Source organism: Myxocyprinus asiaticus, chromosome 30, assembly GCF_019703515.2.
Source record: "Myxocyprinus asiaticus isolate MX2 ecotype Aquarium Trade chromosome 30, UBuf_Myxa_2, whole genome shotgun sequence".
In the NCBI taxonomy this organism is placed as follows: domain Eukaryota; kingdom Metazoa; phylum Chordata; class Actinopteri; order Cypriniformes; family Catostomidae; genus Myxocyprinus; species Myxocyprinus asiaticus.
This window is the reverse complement of record NC_059373.1, coordinates 25,615,165-25,636,995: the sequence shown is the minus strand read 5'-3', so window position 1 is coordinate 25,636,995 and position 21,831 is coordinate 25,615,165. Positions and strand designations below refer to the sequence as shown.

The following is a 21,831-nucleotide window of genomic DNA, read 5'->3' as shown; positions in this document are numbered from 1 at the left end:
CCGAGAAGGTCATCACAGTGGGGGACACGGAAAAGAGCGCGAGCTGCGGCAAAACTGCTGATACTAAACGACACTGATAACAACCGAAACGAACACTTATCATAACATTCAAAATAACACATTCCAGCGCCAGATTGCCAGTCAAAACACACAGAGATGAAATAGAAACTCCAGCTCAAGAACTGGAGATGTTCCATCTGGATTATACACACACCTGATGACAGCTTTTTCAAAAAGTGGTGAGAACACGTCTCACCTGTCTCAACCCATAACTGATGTATCTAATAATCATTCAGTGAAGACTTGGAAACAACTGAGAAATTCATCTTTTTCCATGTATTTGTCCATGTGGTCATTGTTGTTGAGGAAATAAGCTCATCAACCCGTGAGAGCCGAAAACACTGTACACGCGCTGCAATAGTAGGTAGGCGATTGGTCGATGCTGTGATTGGCTGCTGCTGTAAACAATCAATGGGTCTATAGTCATTTGTGCATTCACTGAGAGTTTAGGCAGTTTGTCATGAATAAACCCCTACACAATGTAAAAATCAATGATAATATACTTACATTTATATTTAATACATTTGGATACTTATGCTGGGGTGGCAGATGGAGTGGCAATGCTTTTTCTTAGGGTGGCATTTGCCACCCCATGCCACACCGCCTGATCACATGCCAGATCCGCCCCTGCTTCAGAAGACTTAGAATGTAGCACACATTGTACAGAATATGTTTATGGTACTTTTGTGGTGCTTTTAAGTCCTTTTTGGAGCTCAACAGCATCAGTCTCCATTCACTTTTATTGTACTGAAAAGCACAGCTTGGACATTTTGCTAAACTCCTTTTGTGTTCCACAAAAAAAAAAAAAAAAAAAAGAATTTATATGGGTTTGGAATGACTTAAGACTGAGTAAATAATGACAGAATATTTATTGTTAAAGGTGCTGTAAGCGATTTTAGCTGTTCTACTTCCACGAGACTGAGCTGTTGAATTAGCCATGCCCCCTCTTTCCAAAACCCCGCACTCCAAAAATACCAAATGAGCTTTGTTGAGAGCAGAAACGGTTGTTAAAAACAACAGCAGTAAAATAGTGCCATCAACTGACAACTGTTATGAACAACATGGCATAAAAATGGCATAAAGCCTCAACAATTTGCTTTAACTATGATACTATAAGAACACACAAAATGATTGACAGGCAGAAAGCGCCAGTGACCGCGGCCCGCGGACACATATTTGTTTGCTGTTTAAAGAGTCTAGAGCTGTCACAGAGACCAGTAATATATCTAACAACATTTTTTGTATTAATATCTTTCAGGAAGTATGAAATATTTTTGCATACCTTTCCATGAAAAAATTGCTTACAGCACCTTTAAGTGAACTATGTTCATGGAGTTGTTTGTGTTCAGACGCTCTCTGTGAGTTGCAGGAAACTGTCATATCTGATTTGCAGCATTGCATTCCACTGCCCCCCCCCCCCCCCCCCTTGACCCTGCATGCTCATTGTCTATCTAACCTTCTCTCTTTGATATGCCATCATTATTCTTCCCTTTAACCTCCTCCTCTTTGAACTTTGTCCTTTCCCAGCCCCTTCCATTCTTCCATTCATTGTAGTCCTCATCTTTTTTTGAGATTTCTTCTTTTCTATCTTCACCATGTCTTTCGATCTTTTCTTGCAACCAAGATCCACGTGAATTCTTTCAAGCTCAAATTGAAATTCAACAGATCTCACAAATTGTACTTCACTATTTGTTTTTCGGGCTTTTGCCTGTTTTGATTCCCCTTCCATGTTGCTTCATAGCCATGGAAACTAGTGGGTCTGGAAAAGCAAATTAGGTAACCCATGGCAACAAGGGAATTGAGGGGGCCAGACTGAGTCACCCTTGGAGCTACCTGAAAAAAAAAAATAAAAAAAGGTAGTAATTATATCAGATGCAGGCAGCTCCCCAGACACCTCTGTATCAAAACAATACTAGGTGTATGGGATACTAAATCAGTTATGCTCACAATCGTTTACTTACACTAATTTGGTTAAGGTTTCAAAACTTTCTTATATCCCATATTTAGGAAATGTAGACTAGAACAGTGGTTTTCAGCTTGTTGTCTTTACAACCCAGATTTTACATTGGACATCAAGTGTCAACCCATACAGTAACAAAATCATAAAGAAGTTAACAAAAAATGTCCTTAAAATCAATGTATAAACATTTCCATGAACAGCATGGGTTCAATATAATGCAAAATTAATAATATTACATTAGCTGAACAGGAAAATTGATAACTTTGTTTTTAAAATGTTTCTCTTTTTTTTCAGATTAACATTTTTATTGGTTGATTCTCAAACATAACACAGAACTAGTGTTGTCATGGTACCAAAATTTCAGTGGTCAGTACCGATACCAGTGAAATTTCACGGTTCTCGATACCAATTTCGAAATCACAGCAAAAATATGCTAATATGACAATGTGCTACTGAACACACCAGTTTAGTTATTTTTAATAATTTGATATTTATTTTAATAATTGTTATTATTTTCCAGAACTCCATGTTTTAAAGTTTAATTTCATTTCATCATCATAATGGTGTCTAATCAATTAATTCTTAAAACTTTTTACAAGTGAAAATGGAACTTTTCAACATGTCATTGCATTTGTTTTTCAAACTTTTATTCAACAGTCTTGCTTATGATATATTGCTTAATTCTTCTTCTTATTATTATTATTACAGTGAATATTAAATTTTACTATACAGTTGTTATATATTTCTGTCACAATTTCTTCAGTTTCAGGCGTCTAGATTTTATTTTGAAACATGCTTTTATTATGATGTGTATTTTTGCATGAATCTTCACTTTCTGGATAAACAGTTTGTGACACTTTTAAATCATGTCTGAAATCTCATCTCTTTACACTGGCCTTTGAGTCTGACTAATGAAATGTAGGACACAGTTTTGGAGTGTTTGTGTTTTAGATTACTGGTGTTTGTGTATGTGGTCATTTTGAAATTTTATGTTTTAAATTTTATTACTTTGAAGCACTTTGGTCAACTCTGTTGTTTTAAATGCTGTGATTTAATTATATAAATGTGTAGTTTACATGTGCTGCGTGGTTCATAGTGGATTAGTTCTCTGCTCTGTCATCTGATACAGTGTGAATGATTCTCAATGTCTGATGCATTTCCAGTGTTTGACCGGTCGTATTTATACATTCAAAGTATAAGATAAGATTGCAGCCTTTAGCGGTTTAATAAATCACACTAGGACATGTCTCAATTTTATTTTGATACATTTTCCATTTTAGTGTAAAAGAAGTAACAGAGTACGTGTTCAAAATAAGTCTGTTAGCATATTAAAACAGTCATATGTCAGTCATATTGCACACTGGTACCGGATAGAGTTGGTGCTCAGTACTACCGGTATTGCAGAAACACAGGTATCGTTAAATCTTTTTTATTTTAGTATCGACTTCGTACCAATGTACTGGAACTTTTGACAACACTACACAGAACAAAGCAAAATATACATGCACAGAGTCAACCATTATCCCCTTTAACCCCAATTAATTCCATATCCCCCTCCCAATCCCCAACCCCCAACAAACATTCCCATGGTCCAAGCCTGAGTATACACATATAAACATGAGGGGGTGGGGGGGTTCTCTCCACATGGCTCTCACCAAGAGCCTTCCAGAAAGGTCATGTATTTGTCCCATTTCTTACCATAAGCATCTAATCTGCCAAGCTGTTTGTATGACATATTTTCAAATGCCACCACCCTGCCCAATTCAGTGAACCATTCATGAAATGAGGGAGCACCAATTGACTTCCATCCTCTAAGAATTATTTTTTAGAGGATGGAAGTCTGCCAATCATTACACTAGATTGGACCCAGTTTTTTGTATATTTGTCACCTACTTTAATAACCACCCCATAACTGAATAAACATAGTCTGGGGCAGAATTAAATTTTTAGAGAATTCTTGAATCTTAGCGCAGAACCACAGACCATGGGCTATGTCTCCATCCTCCAACTGACATTGCCAGCAGATAGGTGTGTTTTTTATACCAAGCCTAAACTATCAAGAGGGAGTCCAATAGAAACAATGCAAAATCTGAATAAGGCATATCCTTGCATCCCTAGACATAGTTTAATTTTTTTTATTCTTTCCCACTCCCCATCCTCCAATAACATGTTCAAATCTCTTTCCCATAACCTCTTAAGAGCAGTTAAGGCCCCATCACCAAGACTGTGAATCAACGAGTAATAATAATACACTGAAGTTTCATGCCCCTTTCCAAAGTCTGTGAGCATCATACAAAGAGTGTCTGCAGCTTTAGGGGGTTACTACCACCAAAAATAGTACAAAGTACATGGCGCAACTGTAAATACCTGAAAATGTGAGACCCAAATTGCAGTTTTATATTTTCAAATGATCTCAAAGCTCAGTCTTCTTAAAGGTCACCAAGTGTAGCAACACCCCTCTCCATCCATTCTTTCCAGAATAAGCATGACTTGTTAATACATAATTTGGGGTTAAGCCTTATGCTTGAAGAAACATTTAGGTAAGTATCAAAACTGAACATATGGGAAACCTTTATCCACACTGAATGTAAGTGTGAAATAATGGGATGCAGTTTTACTTCTCTTGGCAATTTAATAGAAAGATGTCATTTAACATCAATTTCACTTTGTAATGGTGAAATTGGAGCAAGGACCCCTTGTTCAGTGTAGTACCAGGAAGGGGCTCTCTCAGGTGGAAGAGACCAATGGGCCAAGTGTCTAAGATTAAAAGCATAGTAATAAAACAAAATTTGGGGGAGGCCTAAACCTCCTTTGTCAATTGGTCTATGTAACTTACTGAAATGTAACCAAAGTTGTTTACCATTCCAAATACAAAACTTAGATATACTATCATTTTTTTTTTTAAATAAGAAAGAGGAATTCTAGAGGGAGACACTGTGGTAAATAATTGAATTTGGGGATACGATTCATTTTTATAACATTGACATTCCCAGCCATAGACAAATGTAATGAAGCCCACCTTTCAACATCACATGATAACTTTTTCATTAATGGGTCAAAATTAACTCTAACTAATTCTCTCAAATTTGCTTGAAATAAAATGCTTAAATACCTAATGCCTTGCTTGGGCCATTGAAAGGTGCCAGGTTGGAAAGCTGTGGTAGTGCAATATGCTGTCAGAGCAAGAGCTTCCGATTTAGACCAATTAACCCTGTATCCTGAAAATTTGGAAAAAGAATTAATCATTCTGTGGAGGCTAGGCATAGATCTTCTAGGGTCAGAGACAAATAATAATATGTCATCTGTGTAGAGTAAACATTTATGCACCACACTTCCTGCTACAATACCAGGAAAATCATCCTCTTATTGCGGCTGCTAATGTTTCCAGGGCAAGACAGAACAGCAAAGAACAGGTTGCGGGGTTCCCCAACCAAGACAAAAATAATCTGAAATTAATCCATTAGTGTGCATAGCCGCTGATGGATATTTATAGAGTAACTTAATCCACCCAATAAAAGTGTTCCCAAACCCATAAATTCCCAAATCAAACGCCTTGTCTGCGTCAAGTGAGACGGCAGCAATCTTGGTCTGATCATTCGCTACTGACCACATAATATTTATAAAATGTCTAATATTATCAGAAGAACTACGACCATGAATAAACCCCACTTGATCTATATGTATAATAGATGTAATTATACTGCTTAATTGATTAGCCAGAATTTTAGACAATATTTTTATCTAACTGGATCAGGGAAATTGGACGATACCTTTTACATTAATTTGGGTCTTTATCTTTTTAAGAATGAGACTGATCAGGGCTTGCATCATGGTTGGCAGTAGTTCACCTATCTATAATAACTCTGTGTAAACTTCTAAGATAAGTGGAGCCAGTTCTGTGACATAAGATCTCAAATATTCTGCAGCAAAACCATCTGGCCCCGGTGCCTTACTTGTTGGCAAGGCTTTAATTACCTCAACAAGCTCCTCCAAAGTAATATCTGAGTCAAGAAAGTCTTTTTGATCATTCATCAATTTAGGAAGTTTTAATGGCTCTACGAACTTGCTAATATCCTTATCGGTAGATGAAGATGTGGAACTATAAAGATCGAAATAGAATTCTTTAAAGGCTTTATTAATATCTGTGGCAGAGGTAAATATATTGCCTCCAGAAGACCTCACTGAAGGAATGGTGAAAAAAAAAATAAAACTCTCTGTTTTATTATCTGGCAAGAGTTTCCCTGCCTTGTCTCCCGACACAAAGTATGTTTGTCTTGCCCAGAAAAAGCAAAACTCTACCTTCTGTGACAGAATAGTGTTGTACCTATATTTCAGCTACGTTAACTCTCAAAGACCATTGGATGACATTTGGCACTGTTTCAGCACTTTTAATACTCTTTTCCAATTCCATGAATTCCTGTGCTTTGATCTTTTTAATGAATGAGGCATATTGTATGATTTGTCCCCTAAAAACTGCCTTAAGCGCCTCCCATGCCACACCCACAGAGGACACTGAGGACCAATTGGGTTCCACATAAACATTAACTTCTGTCCTTAACATTTGTTGAAATTCTGGGTCTTGCAGAAAGGATGTATTAAATCTATATGATTTTCTATTCTCTATATGCAGCAACATCTCTAAACACACCAAAGCATGATCTGAAACTCAAATGTTCCCAAGTGAGCAATCGGTGGCAAATGGAATAATTGACTCTATTCTGGAGTAAATCTTATGAACCGCATGTAAAACAAAGTCTCTGTCTGCCTTGACAGAATGGATCGGGGTCTGTCACCCGCTCTGGAAAGCCGACCGAGAGCTCTGTGCGTGCATTCTATTTCTAGATGGAGGCCTGCTGTGTCGAACAAATTCGGAATAAGCCTGTCCAGGACCTTGACTATATATTGACCTTACTTGCAACGAAACAAACATTATTATGTCTGCTTCGATTGTCCATATCCTCTAATTTTTCCCACACCTGATCCATATCAGTTTTGTTGGCCGTGGGTTAGTCTGCAGCTTTTTTCTGTTTCGCTTTTATTTTTAAATGTTTCTTGAATTTCTATGGTTTCATGCTCACGGCAGCTAATATTTCAAACACATTATAGCACAAAACCATGTTTATCCCTGCTGCAAGTGAACCCATAGTTAATGTAGTATGGCACATATTTTCTTGTACCTTGCAAAGTTTTTTTTCATGATTTTCAAGGCTGAGGGGATGTCACACCTGTCCATGTTGGCATCTGTCTAATTTGGCTAGCTTTTACCAAGTGAGAGATGAATTTGCAGCAAAATATGGACACAAAGCCTTTGACGTCAACAACAAAAGATAAGGGAACTGTTTAAACCTCCCTTTTAAAAGTTGATAAGTTTATTTATTTTCTTATCCTAACTATGCATAATTATGAAGCCATTCTTATTTACCCGCTGTCCACAACCTTATCAGAATAAACCTGCAACACATTTATTGGGTTGTGACCCATCATTTGAAAACCACTGGGTTCATTGGTGACAAGTCTAATGTATATTATGTTTATAGCTAAAAACAGATGTATGTAGTCTAGAAGACTTAAGCCGATGTTCTCCCATGAAAACAAACAAGCATCCCTGACTCAAAAAATGGCCAAAACATTGATGGAATGAACACAGATGAGGCCAGCCGAGGGAAATCTGGAGGGATACAAGCTAGACACACAGCCATAAAAGTGGGGGGCTAGATCTGGCAGAGAAAACTGTGTTGAGGCCATAGCGTGACAGTCAGCACAGCATTCCAAATGTGCCTTGAATATCCTTGCATCTGCTTTTATAAACCTCGTAAACAGCGACTAGCTGTTTTCTCACACTTTTGTCCAAATATATACTCAGGCACCCGATATATAACTTAATCTTTTTCCCTTCAACTCTATTGATCTTTGTCAGTTCATGGTTTTGCTAAGCACTAGTTAGAAGCACAGACACTGTCTGTCTAAAGTAATGAAATCAACAGGAAAACCCACAGAAACACAGCCACCGTGTCTTAAAAAAGGAGCTTTGAAACAGTTTGGCTCCCAGCACTTGGCCTTTCCACTCCCACTCCAGCCCAGTCTCAGTTTTTCACAGAACTTGATCCTCTTGCACAGCTGCATATAAAAATTCTGAGTCACAGAAATTTTTCTAATGTACAGTATATCTACAATCCACCACATTCCTTTCTTGCCAATTTTATTCAATTGCCAGATTGCTTTTAATTGAATCATGTGTCATACTGAAGAGATCAGGATAAGTTGCTCTTAAAGGGATAGTTCACCCAAAAATGAAAATTCTGTCATCATTATTTATGTTTCCACCCAAGCTGCAAAGTAATTTATATTGCAATATTGCAAAAATAATTAGCAAATAAAGTAGCATTTCCATCCCATGGGGTTAGGAGAACAAAATAGTCACTTCTGGGTAAATTAGAAATAAAATTGGAAGTCAAAGATTTTATTCTCTGAACAAATTATGTATTAACATGGCTATTAACATTCACAAAGTTACATGACTGTTTTGAAGCACATTTATACTCTCATATACTGTAAATTCTACAGGAATATATTTGGTAAATGTGTTTCCATCGTAATTTATGTGCATGTCTTCTTACTGAATAAAAAATATCTCCACCTCAAGCCAACATATATGTTTTGTTATGTGCATTTTGGAAACTTTTTTTGCATCTTGATGTTTCCGTTTAGCATTTTTTATGCAATATCCCAAAATGTGCATAAAAATATGTGGATGGAATCCCAGCTATTTAATCACCCTCATTTCTTCTAAAACCTGCATGTATTTCTTCTGTAGAACACAAAAGGAGATTTTTATAGCAGAATATCCCAGCTGCTCTTTTCCATGCAATGAAAGTGAATGGTGACTATAATGGCTATCAAGCAAGAGTTTCAGTGAATAACTATTTCAATTTCAGTTTGTTGCTCACTCAAAATCTATCATATTGCTTAATATGGCTTCTAAGCTATCATATGGCAAACAGACTTGATGATTTTATGGTGCTTTTTTGTCCCTTTTGGAGCTTGAAACGCTCTGGTCACCATTCTTTTTACTACATGAAAGAGAGCAGTGTGAACATTCTTCAAAATGTCTCCTTATGTGTTCCATGGAAGAAAGAAAGTTATTTTGGGTTTTTATTTTTGGGTGAGCAATCGATTTAAGTTTGAATCTGATTTAATATCACTACATTATTGTATAAGTGATTATTTGTCCTAAATACTGAATAATGAATGCACAGTTCTCACTGCCTGCACTCAAGTTTTTCCTTTGAAACTCTTACCTGCCACTCTCACAACTGCCCTCTCTGCAGGGTCCAGCACCGAATCCTGGCTCTCGCGTTTGCGTCTCTCATGTTTGGATAGGTTCCACGGTAGAGTGTCCCCTTTAGGCCCAGCTGTGCTGTGCGCTAAGGGCGACTGAGAGCCCCCCGACCTCTCGCTGAAGAACGAACGCTCGCTCACACATGAGCGTTCGCTCAGGCTCTCCTCGTCCGAGGAAGACATTTCGCCAGGGGGCTGGGAGGAGGGATGTGATGGGTGGCAGGGTAAAAAAGGAAACAGAATTAAGGTCAGGACAAAAACGGAAGCATTTAAGAGACTCTATAATGTGATGCATAATCCATCACACATAAACAAATTCAGCACAACTTACTACTATTCCTGATATCATTTACTAACCCTCATATTGTTGTTCCAAACCGTATGACTTTTTTCCTCCACGAAACACCAAAGGAGAAGTATAGAATGTCTGAGCTGCTCTTTTCCATACAATGAAAGCGGGTGGGGATCAGTTACTGTCAAGCTCCAAAAATGACATTACAGCAAGACACCATTAAAGCAACATAAAAGTAGTCCATATAATTTGTGCACAATATTCTGAATCCTCCGAAGTCATATGATAGCTGTGTGTGAGGAACATGCTGAAATTTTATTAATTATTCACTGAAAATCTTGCTAGGCAACTTTGGTCACCATTTGCATTCATTGTAAAGAAAAGAGCAGCTTGGACATTCTATTTTAAATAACTCCTTTTGTTTTCCACAGAAGAAAAAAAGTCATACAGATTTCTAAAGGCATGAAGGTGAGTAAATGAGGATAGAATTTAATACATTTTTACGTAAACTATTTCTTTAACAGTGGACTATGATTACAGCTAAAGCAGGAATAGTGAGGTAATTAAAGAACATTTCAACTGAATGCTCAGCAAACCCATAATGAAAATAAGAGATGATTAATGATGCATTTGGGAGATCAGGTGAACATCGCTGAATCACTTCAACAATAATGATGAGAAGGAAAAGTGGCAGGGGGATTGAACTGCCTTTGCAGGACACATTACTATTAATACAGGTCTTGATCAGTATTGGACATTCCATCTGGCTGGTCCAGACCTCTCTGATGTGCATTCTTCTGTGATCAGCTGGAATGGATGAGGCCCATGGGGGCCAGCAAAGGTTCCTGTCCATCACATTACTTCACACAAGCTGAACTCATCAATATAAGTTAGCACAGTGCAAGCTGTCTGGAGAAGCTCTCCCTTGTGCAAACTTGCTACTCATGTCATTCATGAAATGCTTACCAGAGTAGCTATGGCGACTCTGAGATAATGCTCAAAAGAGAACAATATATATATATATATATATATATACGTATATATACACACACACAGAGAGAGAGAGAGAGGGATGGAGGGATGAGGGATGGATAGATTATTTGACAAGTAATCTTTACATTCATAATGGTGTAATATGTTTTTGAAAAACTTGTATAACTTTTTCCAACAAAAATTAAGATTTAAAATGGTAACACTTTACAATAAGGTTCCATTTGTTAACGTTAGTTAATGCATTGGATATCATTAACAAACAATTAACAATGTATTTCTTACATTTTATTTCAAGATATTTATTCATTTATTCATCTTTGTTGAAGTTAGTTAATAAAAATACAATTGTTCATAGATTATTGTGCATTAACTAATGTTAACATAAACAACTTTTGTTTTCAAAAATGTATATGTTAAAATGTACTTGAACCAAGATTAATAAATGCTGTAAAAGCATTGTGAATGGTAAGTTCATGTTAAGTAATGTTGTTAACTAATGTGAACAAATTGAACTTTATTGTAGAGTGTTACCAATTAAATAAAGTATTTTTCTCACATGTTGACAAATCAGAATCATTATTTTCAAGCTAGCTTTCAAGATAAAACATATTTTTTCACCATTAAATTTATATAAACGGTGGAGTAATATCTTTAAAAATGCTTCACTATTTTTCAATATTAATATTAATAATTGACTGTGCCAAAATTAGGCAAGGCAAGGCAAGTTTATTTATATAGCACATTTCATACACAATGGCAATTCAAAGTGCTTTACGTATAAATTTGAAAAAAAATACAAGATACATAAAAAATAAATAAAAACCAATTAAGAACATGAAATAAGAATAAAAAGTAATACAACACTGAGGAAAAAGTATATAAAAATAAAATAAAAAGAATAAAATAGCATAAAAATCAGGAGAGTAGGTATTAAGAACACGACTTCAGCAAATTGAAAAAGCAGAAAACATGAAATGATCCAAATCATTATTGAATTTCTTTAATTTTAGTCTCGAAGGCAGATCTCAGTGTACCCATGATCAACCAATGCCTACACTGTGTATATAACAAGAAAATAAAAGAAATATGAATATCTTATCTAAACTAAAAGAATCTGCTATCTATCTTTTCCTAAACTCGGGGCGCCCCTGTCTGAGTGGAGACACCAAGAGAGACAAGGTTTTCCCATTCAAAGTCTGCAGACTATTATTTACGCCATCCTTCTGCAGATGTCTCCGATTGTCACAAGGACATCCTCACATTCTAATCAAGATACCACTAAATCCAGGTGTGATATCTAGCCACTGCTAGATTCTTAATAGACTCCAAGTGAGGATTAGAACATAAGCATGTACTGTCAGAACCACTCCCACCCACTCTCGGTACAGAGTTAGACTTTAACTTTAAAATTAGATTTTATTTTCTTTGTAGCAATTTTAGGATGGCTCTACCACCCTGAAATGTCTTTTTTATTTATTTATTTATTTATTTATTTTACTTTTCTTAAGCCAGGAATTCAACACATGTTCATCAAAGAAGAAATTTATGTAAGTGTTTGTATGTCTAACATGCATTTTTATGTCTATTAGATAAGCATATTTCCTGCAGATACTGTATGTTTCCAATATCATGAATTGAATATTTATTGTCTTTATTGCTTCTCGAAAGCAGAACTAAGTTCACCAAAAACTGTGTTGCTGAAGCTACATCTCCTTGCCATCCCACTGTTGCCTGACAGCATGGTAGTTCTGTGGCAGCCAATAGATATAAATAGAGGCGATGCTGGGTTCAAAACCTTGCTATGTCATTATGTTTGTGAAGGAAACATAATGACCCCCACAAACATTATTTCATCTCTCATTTCTTTCCCAGTCAGTTCATGGCAGCTGAATGCACACAATGCACCAACAGAGAGCCGTTGTGTTGATTTAAAGTCTCTCTGCAACTGGCTCAGCGTCTGTTTGCCAAAAACGTCTCAGAACGGCCTTAATATTACAACACTGCTCCATTCCCCTTAGAAAGAAATTAGGGGTTTGCACTTAGCAAAACACAGGCTGGTGGCATTCGTTCTCATGCTGATGTTTATACAGTGTGTTCAGACTTACTCATGTGCATTCAACCATGAGGTTAGAGGCCTCTGCTATGAGTTACACTGACACATAGACACACTCACGCAACACCAGCAATGCTGGGAAGCTTAAGGGAACAGTAATGGAGGAGGGGATATTATGATAGCAATGACTAATGGTTTTGCATTAATTGGAGCATTGTAGACACTAGTTCTTACTATAGAGATTTAATCTGGATGTAGAATCATCTGGCCAAGCATTCTGTATGTTTTTAGAGTATCAGAACTTAATCTAAATGATGCGAACAAGTCTGACCTGGAAACATTTCCTACATATCGGAAATGGTAATAAATGCCAAATGAAAGTAATGTAAAGTGGTAATATTGGATTCTCACAAAACCTGTGAATGTCTAGAACATGTCCTGTACATATTTAACCCCAAATCAATACCAAAAATATACAATTATACAGAAATTCAAACCTGCATTTAAGGATTACTTGCATTGTGGCAATATTTAAATGTTACCCCCCCAATTATCATTACCGTAACGCATCCCAATTTTTACTTTTACTATTCCCATTGTTTTCAATGATAATTCTCATTACCGTAACACAGTCATAATTTTACTGTATTACAGTAAAGAAATGCTTTCGTACAATTATATATATATATATATATATATATATATATATGGAATGTGAGCTACTGTGATGAAAATGTCACAATGTAAAAAATCTTAATGGCCCTAAAAGATATAGTAGACTTGATTTTCTATATGCAAAATAAACTTTCTTATTTATTTATTTTGATTTTGGTGTAAAATAGGACCAGGACATTTCTTGACTGGTTTTGAGAGAATCACCTATAATGGGACATCCCTGGTCAAGGACAGAAATCTTTGATTAGTGGGAATATTTTCTGATCAGCTCTAGTTAGTACTAGATTCTATTAAAAATCCCCCCTCCCAAAAAAATAAATAAATAAAAAGAAATAAATAAACAAAAAATCACGTGCAGGCTGCAGTTACTATTTGTCCTATTATAACTATTAACTTTATAACTTATGAATGGATCATGTGAAACTGCAATGATAAGCATGACCCCAAATAGACAGTAGGCAAAACGTGGTGTATCATGGCCATCTCTACAGGAACACAGGGCAGGCAACCATCTGTGGATGAGCTCAGAAATAGTCTTTACCCATTAAAGATTTTTAGACACATTTTACAACAGTAATGAGGTTAATTTTGTTCGTTTTCCTCTGGGAGACATGAATGAATATTCACCATTCCTGAAGAGAAAGAAGACCTATGCGTAGATCGATAAATATTTGTCTAGGAACGCCCCTTCTTTCAACACGTAGCTGCCAGTGCTACAGCAACTGTAACGGATCGCAAGCAGGCTGCAGAATTACATTAGTAGAGTAGCGCATAAATATGAGTTCCGTTTAACGGGAAAGCCTGACCGTAATGTGGCGGAAACCGATGAGAGTGAGTGAGTGAGTGAGTGACCTTATAGAGATGTACAGCACCTCTTTGTCCAAACACTCCCTGAATAAAGGGGTTCTCTAAACGATCCATTCAGGCAGGCGTGAAATGAATACATCATGTTATCTGTTATTAATTAACGTGAATATACTGGGTATATATAAAGAGAGAAAGCACTTCCGATTCCCGTATGTTAATTGGAAACCGGGATGCTTGTAGGAAATATAGTTTTTTTTTTTTTTTTCTTTCTTCTTCTTCAAGGCATAATACTTACAAGCCCCGAACCGCAAGGGATATGATGACACACATGAGTAATAAAGGCGAGAATGATCAGACATACGCACGCCGAAGCTGTAGGACACAATAATGACGGACATTTGGACCTTCTTACCGTATAACGGCACTGCCCGTTACCGCACGCAGGGTGACAGAGGCGGAGATGCGCTCTTAATCCTGACAACACGCCTCACAGCCGGACACAATAATGCAGCTTTCCGGTTCGTTTTGCACCGAGCCGGTAGACAGAGGAGCAGTGTATATGGAGACTGTGATTCGGTAATGGCTGTCTATTCCCCTCCTTTCATATCCCTCCTTCTCTCCCGCTCTCTTTCTCCAGCCCCCTCCTCCTCTTCTTCACTCTCACTCTCTCCTTTCTCATCCCCCCTTAAGCCCAACCCTCTTTAATGATGATTTTTAATAATGATTATGATTCATCATGAGCTGTATGTGAAAACCAGAAGACTCAGTCTAATAAATTCAATCTAATCATCTCATCTCAATGGAAAAAAATCAGTCTATATCTGTATTATTATGTACTTTGAACAAAAACCTCTATTCACATACATTAAAAAAAAAAATCATTTTAAGATATACACATTTTAATTTCATCACAAAATTCAATTACTTTTAATTAAGTAATCTTTAACAAAATAAAATTACATTTTTAAAAAAGTTTTATTTATTTAATTTGACGGAATTTTGTTATGGAATCTTAATAATGGGCTATTTTTTTTATGTACAGTATTGTTCAACAACAGTATTTAAATGTAGCTTTTTAAGAAACCCAGAATGGCTTCTCACTTTGATATAAAATCGGGTAGTTGATGCACAATGTGTCAATTTAGATTATAGGTCAAAATTCATAGTAATGTATTAGGGAGAAATAGGCCTTCCTAGGTCCTGTAATTAATGGTCACCATTTCTTTTAAGTTTCATAATTTAAATAAACTTTTAGTCTTCACTTGTTCATTTTAAATGGTTCTGCAGTGTGACAAATTAATTTTTAAAGTACAAATATTCAGTGTAGTTTCTCAATGAATAAGAGGTAAAAAAAAAAAAAAAAGCTGCATAATAATTATGAAACAGTAAATTCAAGTTAAAAAATACACTGAAAAAAATAGTGTTCAGTTTACTTAAAATATATACTTAGAATTTTGGCATCATGCTTTTTAAGTAAATTCAACTTATGGGCATTTTATGTCAGCACGACTAGAAAACCTGTGTTAGATGTACACAAATGCAACACTAATCACCCTAATGATGACTTTACACTTAACAGCTATTTACAACATCAGTAATACTAAAAAGACTAAAGACCTCTATGAACTCTTGATAACAGCTAATTCAAAGCCCACAAAAGTTCCTTTTGACCAAACAAACATGCTTAAATTATTCAAGCACAAGGACTTATGGGTGTTCCCCACAACATCAGTTCTGTATTTTGAGTCAGCAGTACTTAAAATCTTAATTTAATGGATTTGTAGGCTAAAGAAGTTCAAGGAACTCAAGATTATTCATTTACTTTATGTAACTCTCTAAGTTCACTTTAAAATGGATTATCTGTTGTACACAATAATAAAAATTAAGTAAAGCTAGAAATGTACATTTCTAAATAGAAGCTATTTATTTTTATACATTATTGTTGTTGAGATAAAACAAAAATTCCAGCAGTTTTAGATGGATAAAGCAGAACATGTAAACTTCTCAATATGTCAGCTAGTTTTCAGTTATAGCCCCACATGAGTCATAAAAGTATAATTTATAATGAATATTTTACATTTAATGAAAAATGCATGTGTTCTTATTGAGCTGCAGTGGAATTTGGTGTGACAGTGAAGGATTAGCTGCTACTGTTGGACGGATCAAACAAAACCCATCACAGAAGTGCTGGCCTTGCCAAAAATACCAGTGGAACATCCTGTGGCCATTCTTTCTCCAATTTGTACTCTAACAAGATGATTATTATGTAAAGACAAGTGATACACCAGTTCTAATCTGCACTAGATCTTATAGTGACATCTAATTATCTGTGCTATGAGCCAGCTTTTACACTTAAAACAGGCTTAATTGAACTTGACTTTAAATTTGAACAGTGTTGTCGCAACAGAAGTATCTGGCATTTTATGAACCGTACTCATCCAAATTTAGGTTTTGCACAAATGCATCAGACGCTTCACTGAATACTTGCTTCAAGTCAGGGAGTTCTGTTTATTGAAGCACAGAGTTTGGATGCATTTTGGTACACATTGGTGGTTTATTACTGCCACCCTCTTACCACGATACCAAATCACTAATCTTGTCAGGGTGGCTGGCTTAGTAATGTAATTAGGATGGCAAATGAAATGAGGCATTCATATTAAGCTTTCAGCTGGAAGTTATCCCATGGGAGCTTGACTAAACCTCTTAAAAAGTGAATTTCAATTCCGGGTCAAAGCCATACATGAATATACATCACAGAATATTGTGTCCTAGATTCAAATTAAGGATAATCATATGGTCTCACAATACTTGAAGGACAAATTCAAGCTCAAATGTAAATGTGTTTACTGGACTGTTTCATGAAACACAAGCAGAACAAATTTCTTAGTAAATTTTATGTAAAACCATTACTATATAAATTGATGCATTAAATTGCATTTATGCTGCATTAAATTCAATGTAACAATTTGTAAACAATTGGATTTCTGAATTATTTGCACAGAAATATTTCATGAATGTCTTGCAGATGCATAGGGTACTGGGTTTTAATAATAGCTTTTCCTAAAAATAGTATTAATATGAAGCTTTCTGTTGGCACCAGTTGTGCCAAGAGAAGAAACAGTAGTTGTTCTGTAAAAATCTGAATATCTCATCCTGAAATCAGTTATGAAGCAGAAATACCACCAAATGACTTGTACAAAATGAAACTACAAATAACCCAGTTGAAATTACAACAATGGCAATAACAGTTATAACATGGAATCATTATATTTATTTCTCAAACATTAAACTATGTTGATACAGCAATCATTTTATAATACATAAGTGAGGAAGTAACTGTACAACAGTATGACTGGGTTGAGAGCGAGTATGTTCTGTCCGGGGTTCTAGATTTACGGCCGGGCCTCCTCGTTGCCTGTGTGATGTGGAGGGGGTGTGTAGGATCCCTCCTTAATCAGCTTGTCCCGCTGCTTACGAACCTCATATAAATGCTTTTGCTGTACGGAGCAATAACAATGGTAGTTAAGTAATAACAGGAATAACAAATATCAAAATCCGTGTCAAATACAGTTTAAGTTGGTTGAATAGGTTGCTAGCAGGCTTCATCTCAGAATCTACTCACTGTCTTTTGGCGGTGCATGCACTCATAGAAGTCTTCAAACTCGATTTTGCATTCTTTTTTGGCCCGAGTCTGGCCGATGCCATGGGCACACTCTATCCACTCCTTCTCAAAGGCATGGCAGCGAGCGACCCGCTTCTGTGGCTGCTCCCCGCTCTGGGCCAAGAGCCACTGGTCCAGATTAATACCCAGCTTTGACTGGAGGTCAACGAATGGCATGTTCTAGACATTGTAGATAAATATTCACATTTTACATTTATGCATTTGGCAGACACTTTTACCCTAAACAGCTAACAGTGCATTCAAAGAATATAATTTGATCAGTTTGTGTATTATTTAAATATTAAATGACTTCTACATTATGCCTGTTAATAATTAAATTAAATATTTCAAGTTAAAACATAATAATGCAGTCAAGCTATAAATAAGACTTTCATTTGTTGTTTACATCTGAAGATTTAGATATTGTTGGCATTATTCAAGCACTTTATATAAGGCAAAGTGATTATGTGCTACTACTGAATGAACTGAATATCTCTAAACTATCCCTCATTTATCTAAGGTTTTTTTTTTTTTTTTTTTTTAAAGCACATCTGCCTTGTTTAATATTGCCATGTTGACAGGGGACATACAGAAATCATAATCCCGTATGTTACAGCTATAAGCACACAAATAATTACCCTACAAACTGCTAAATAGAAATACTCGATTTACTACAATATAAACGCTTTAGACTTCTAAAAGACATAGAAACGATGACAGTTATTGCATACACTAGTTACTGTACTGTTTCGACTAGTTATTGGACATATTGAACAGGCTGGCACCATATAGCGAGCGATTCGATATGTTATGTAAGTAGTTAACAGTGTATAATAACAATTTGATCAGTGCATAATAAAATGTTGTTCGTTTTAAATTGCAGCCCTGCTGCTAGCTAACAGCTTATCGCGAGCCACAAGCTTACCGATGCCACAATATCCGTTGCACTAGTATAGTTATTTCTGGGAATGGTGCATCTAAGGAATTACATATCTTAAACTTATATATATATATATATAAACACTGACCGTTCAATTCAACCTTCCTCAGGCCCACAGTTCACTCAACCTCTCAGCTGCCGTAAACTAGCTTCTTCTTCTTGTTGTTTTATTGGTGGTTCGCATTCTTATATAGTGCATTACCGCCATCTACTGTGGGTTATGGATCAGAGACTTTCCTACTATATACTTCCCCAGCTTATCGACTAAAAGCGACCAATGGCGCTGCGTGTTCATGTTCTCCATTTTTAGCTCCGAGCCCCTCATATCCGAGAGAGAGAGAGAGAGAGAGAGAGAGAGAGAGAGAGAGAGAGAGAGAGAGAGAGAGAGAGAGAGAGAGAGAGAGAGAGAGAGAGAGAGATGGGCCTATATTCTTTCAGTCAGATTTGAACTTTTAAGAAACTGTAATAGTATATTACTTCCTATTGTTAGATTCAAAATGTTCTTTAATGTTAGTTAGTTACTTTGCACTGTATTATTACATGTTCTACTGACTCAACCCCCACACCAGCTGCATAACACCTGTTGGATGTTTTCCTATTAAATGCGTTGTTGCATTTAACCCTATATGCCCCAGTCTCAGTCTTGATATAACACATTCTTCTTTCCTTCTTCTCTCTGATATCCTTCCTCTACTGACTAATGGTTGTACTGAATATAAATGTCTTCCCTTTTCCTCATTATCCCAGTAGTATTGGCACTTTTGCATTATTTTCTTTTTAATTATTGCTTTAATTTCTGATCAACTATATGATATTTGCATGTCAATGTCTTCTTTCATTGTTTTTTTTTTTTTGTTTTTTTTTTTTGCCAATTTGTCTGCCTCTTCATTTCCTTTCACTCCTACATGAACAGGTATCCATAAAAATGGTACTTTCCTGTTTGATTGTTGCATATTATGTAAAACCTAGATAATCTCCACCACTATGTATTATCAGAATATTGAGCGTCCAAACTTAATAATGCCGAACTAGAGTCTGAACAAATGAGAGTATTAGTTGATCCTATGTCATTTATCTTTTGTATTGCAATCATAATTGCTAGTAATTCTCCTGGAAATACTGAAACATGATCTAATATCCCTTTTCTTCTGCTATTTTCAACTTTGGGATGGTATAAGCAATTCCCATCTGTCCTTTTCCTGGATCTTTAGATGCATCTGTATAAACTTGAGTAAGACATTCGGCCGTAAACTATGCAACGCTTCATCTCTTTTGCGACACTTTTGCGTCTTGCACACTGACAGCAGGGGGCAGTGTTGATTAATTAAATATTGAATGTATTTTCATAAAAAAAATGTTCGCTTATAATTGTGGGTTTGTGAGGCCTGAAAATGGACTCCACCGGGGTTGAAATTGTAATAACTTTTAAGAGAAACCACTTCAAAATAAGCAATCTATAGCTCAGTTGATGGCAAATAACTTGTCAAAGAACCTTTTTTCCCGCCAACATGAAGATGTTTGGTTAATATGTACATTAATGTATACGACAAAGTGTGTATTTTAGGTGCTATGACAAGTCAGGACTTCTTCACCATTTCAAGTTTTGACCCTTTTAATCACCTTTTATCTTTTTTTTTTTTTTTTTTTCTAAAAGTACAAATAAACTCAAATCAAAACACTTTTATTTACTTTTAAACTACTGCAAGTATAATGATTACAGTATGCAAAACAAGAAAATGCTGTTTAAAATAGTTTTAGTAAAGAAAGTACAGTATGTCACACCGCAGGACACTGCTCACAATTCTTGAAATTTTATGTCAACAACCCCACATAACTATGTGTAAATGTTGATTTCGTGAAACAAAATCAGTGAAAAAAAAAAATTAATTGGCCAGAATACTGTATGTGCAAAAGTTATTAGAAGTTAAAACATCAGTGACAATCAGGTAGCAACAGCAATGTGGGGGGGGGGGGGGGGGGGGGGGGTAATGTATAAATAAAATCAAATATTATAAAAATGGCCTATTAATACAATGCCTCAGAAAATATATAAAAATAAACAAATATAAATAAGTAAAACACATACCTTTTAGAGAGCAGATCTTTGCAGATAGGTTAGCATGCCCCATACTTCATATTTTATAGTACACTGTATTATTTACTATCTAGATACCATGTATTGTGGCAATTGGATGGATTTCGTTTAATGTTCTAATAAGTTAACTTTTGAGTGTGTAACAGTTTGCTTTTCTGGTGGTTTCTATGATTTGTCAAGAGACAACTGTTATGGCTTTCTTTGTACTGCTTTCAGGGGAAATAGTATATCACAGTGTGATGTGTATTGATATGTATCATCCCTGATGAATAAATAAAAGAACAATATATACTCTCTTTTTTTTAATTATTTTTTTACTTTGCACCATTTTTTAAGGCACACTTTTTAAATTATATTTTTTAAATGCACCCATTGCTTTAAATGCTCCCCTTAATAAAATATTGCTTTTAAAGCAAAGGAAATGGCCCTGAAAAACCACCCCTACTGTAATCTGGTTTTATGCACATTGCCTCCTCCCAGTCCTGCTTTCATAGCTCCTGTCATTTTCTTCTTCCTCAATTTCTTCTTCAGGCTGGGTGGACGATGTGGAAAGACTCTCAGCCAGCCCCGAGCACTCTGGTGGTGGTGAGCCCCCAAGTTCTTGTGTGGAAGGAGGCGCCGAACACGGCAATGATTTACTCGCCCGTTCCACCTGCTTCACTCTGATTGCACTCCCTACTTATCCCTTTTTCTTTGCTAGTTTATTGTTTGCTGTTAAGTGTTAACTGTGCGCTCTTGTTTAGTTGGAGCTTGCTCATGTGTCTGTTGGTTGCCTGTCTGTAGAGGTGTGGTTACCTTCCCGTTTGCCACTACCTTCACCTGTACTGTTGCCCAATTTCTGGGCTTTGCACCACAACAGCTTCTACAGACTTCCACAATGTTCACACTCATCATACTAACACACTCATCCCTTAGCCCTTTAAGCGGCTCATTTGACTCTGCTCTCTGCAGCCGGTG

General features: G+C 36.2%; 2 protein-coding genes across 2 annotated transcripts; both read right to left on the bottom strand.

Annotated features, from left to right (window-relative positions):
• Window positions 1-1,506: 1,506 nt before the first annotated feature.
• On the bottom strand, window positions 1,507-14,736 carry LOC127420830 (microtubule-actin cross-linking factor 1-like). Its single transcript, XM_051663389.1, has 3 exons — window positions 14,591-14,736; window positions 9,319-9,553; window positions 1,507-1,893 (listed from the first exon to the last, which is right to left on the bottom strand). The coding sequence occupies exons 2-3, from the start codon at window positions 9,539-9,541 to the stop codon at window positions 1,811-1,813; spliced, it is 306 nt and encodes a 101-aa protein (XP_051519349.1). The 5' UTR covers window positions 9,542-9,553; window positions 14,591-14,736; the 3' UTR covers window positions 1,507-1,810.
• Window positions 14,737-17,057: 2,321 nt separating this feature from the next.
• LOC127420829 (NADH dehydrogenase [ubiquinone] iron-sulfur protein 5-like) lies at window positions 17,058-18,995 on the bottom strand. Its single transcript, XM_051663388.1, has 3 exons — window positions 18,868-18,995; window positions 17,801-18,019; window positions 17,058-17,675 (listed from the first exon to the last, which is right to left on the bottom strand). The coding sequence occupies exons 2-3, from the start codon at window positions 18,014-18,016 to the stop codon at window positions 17,571-17,573; spliced, it is 321 nt and encodes a 106-aa protein (XP_051519348.1). The 5' UTR covers window positions 18,017-18,019; window positions 18,868-18,995; the 3' UTR covers window positions 17,058-17,570.
• Between the last annotated feature and the right edge of the window lie 2,836 nt (window positions 18,996-21,831).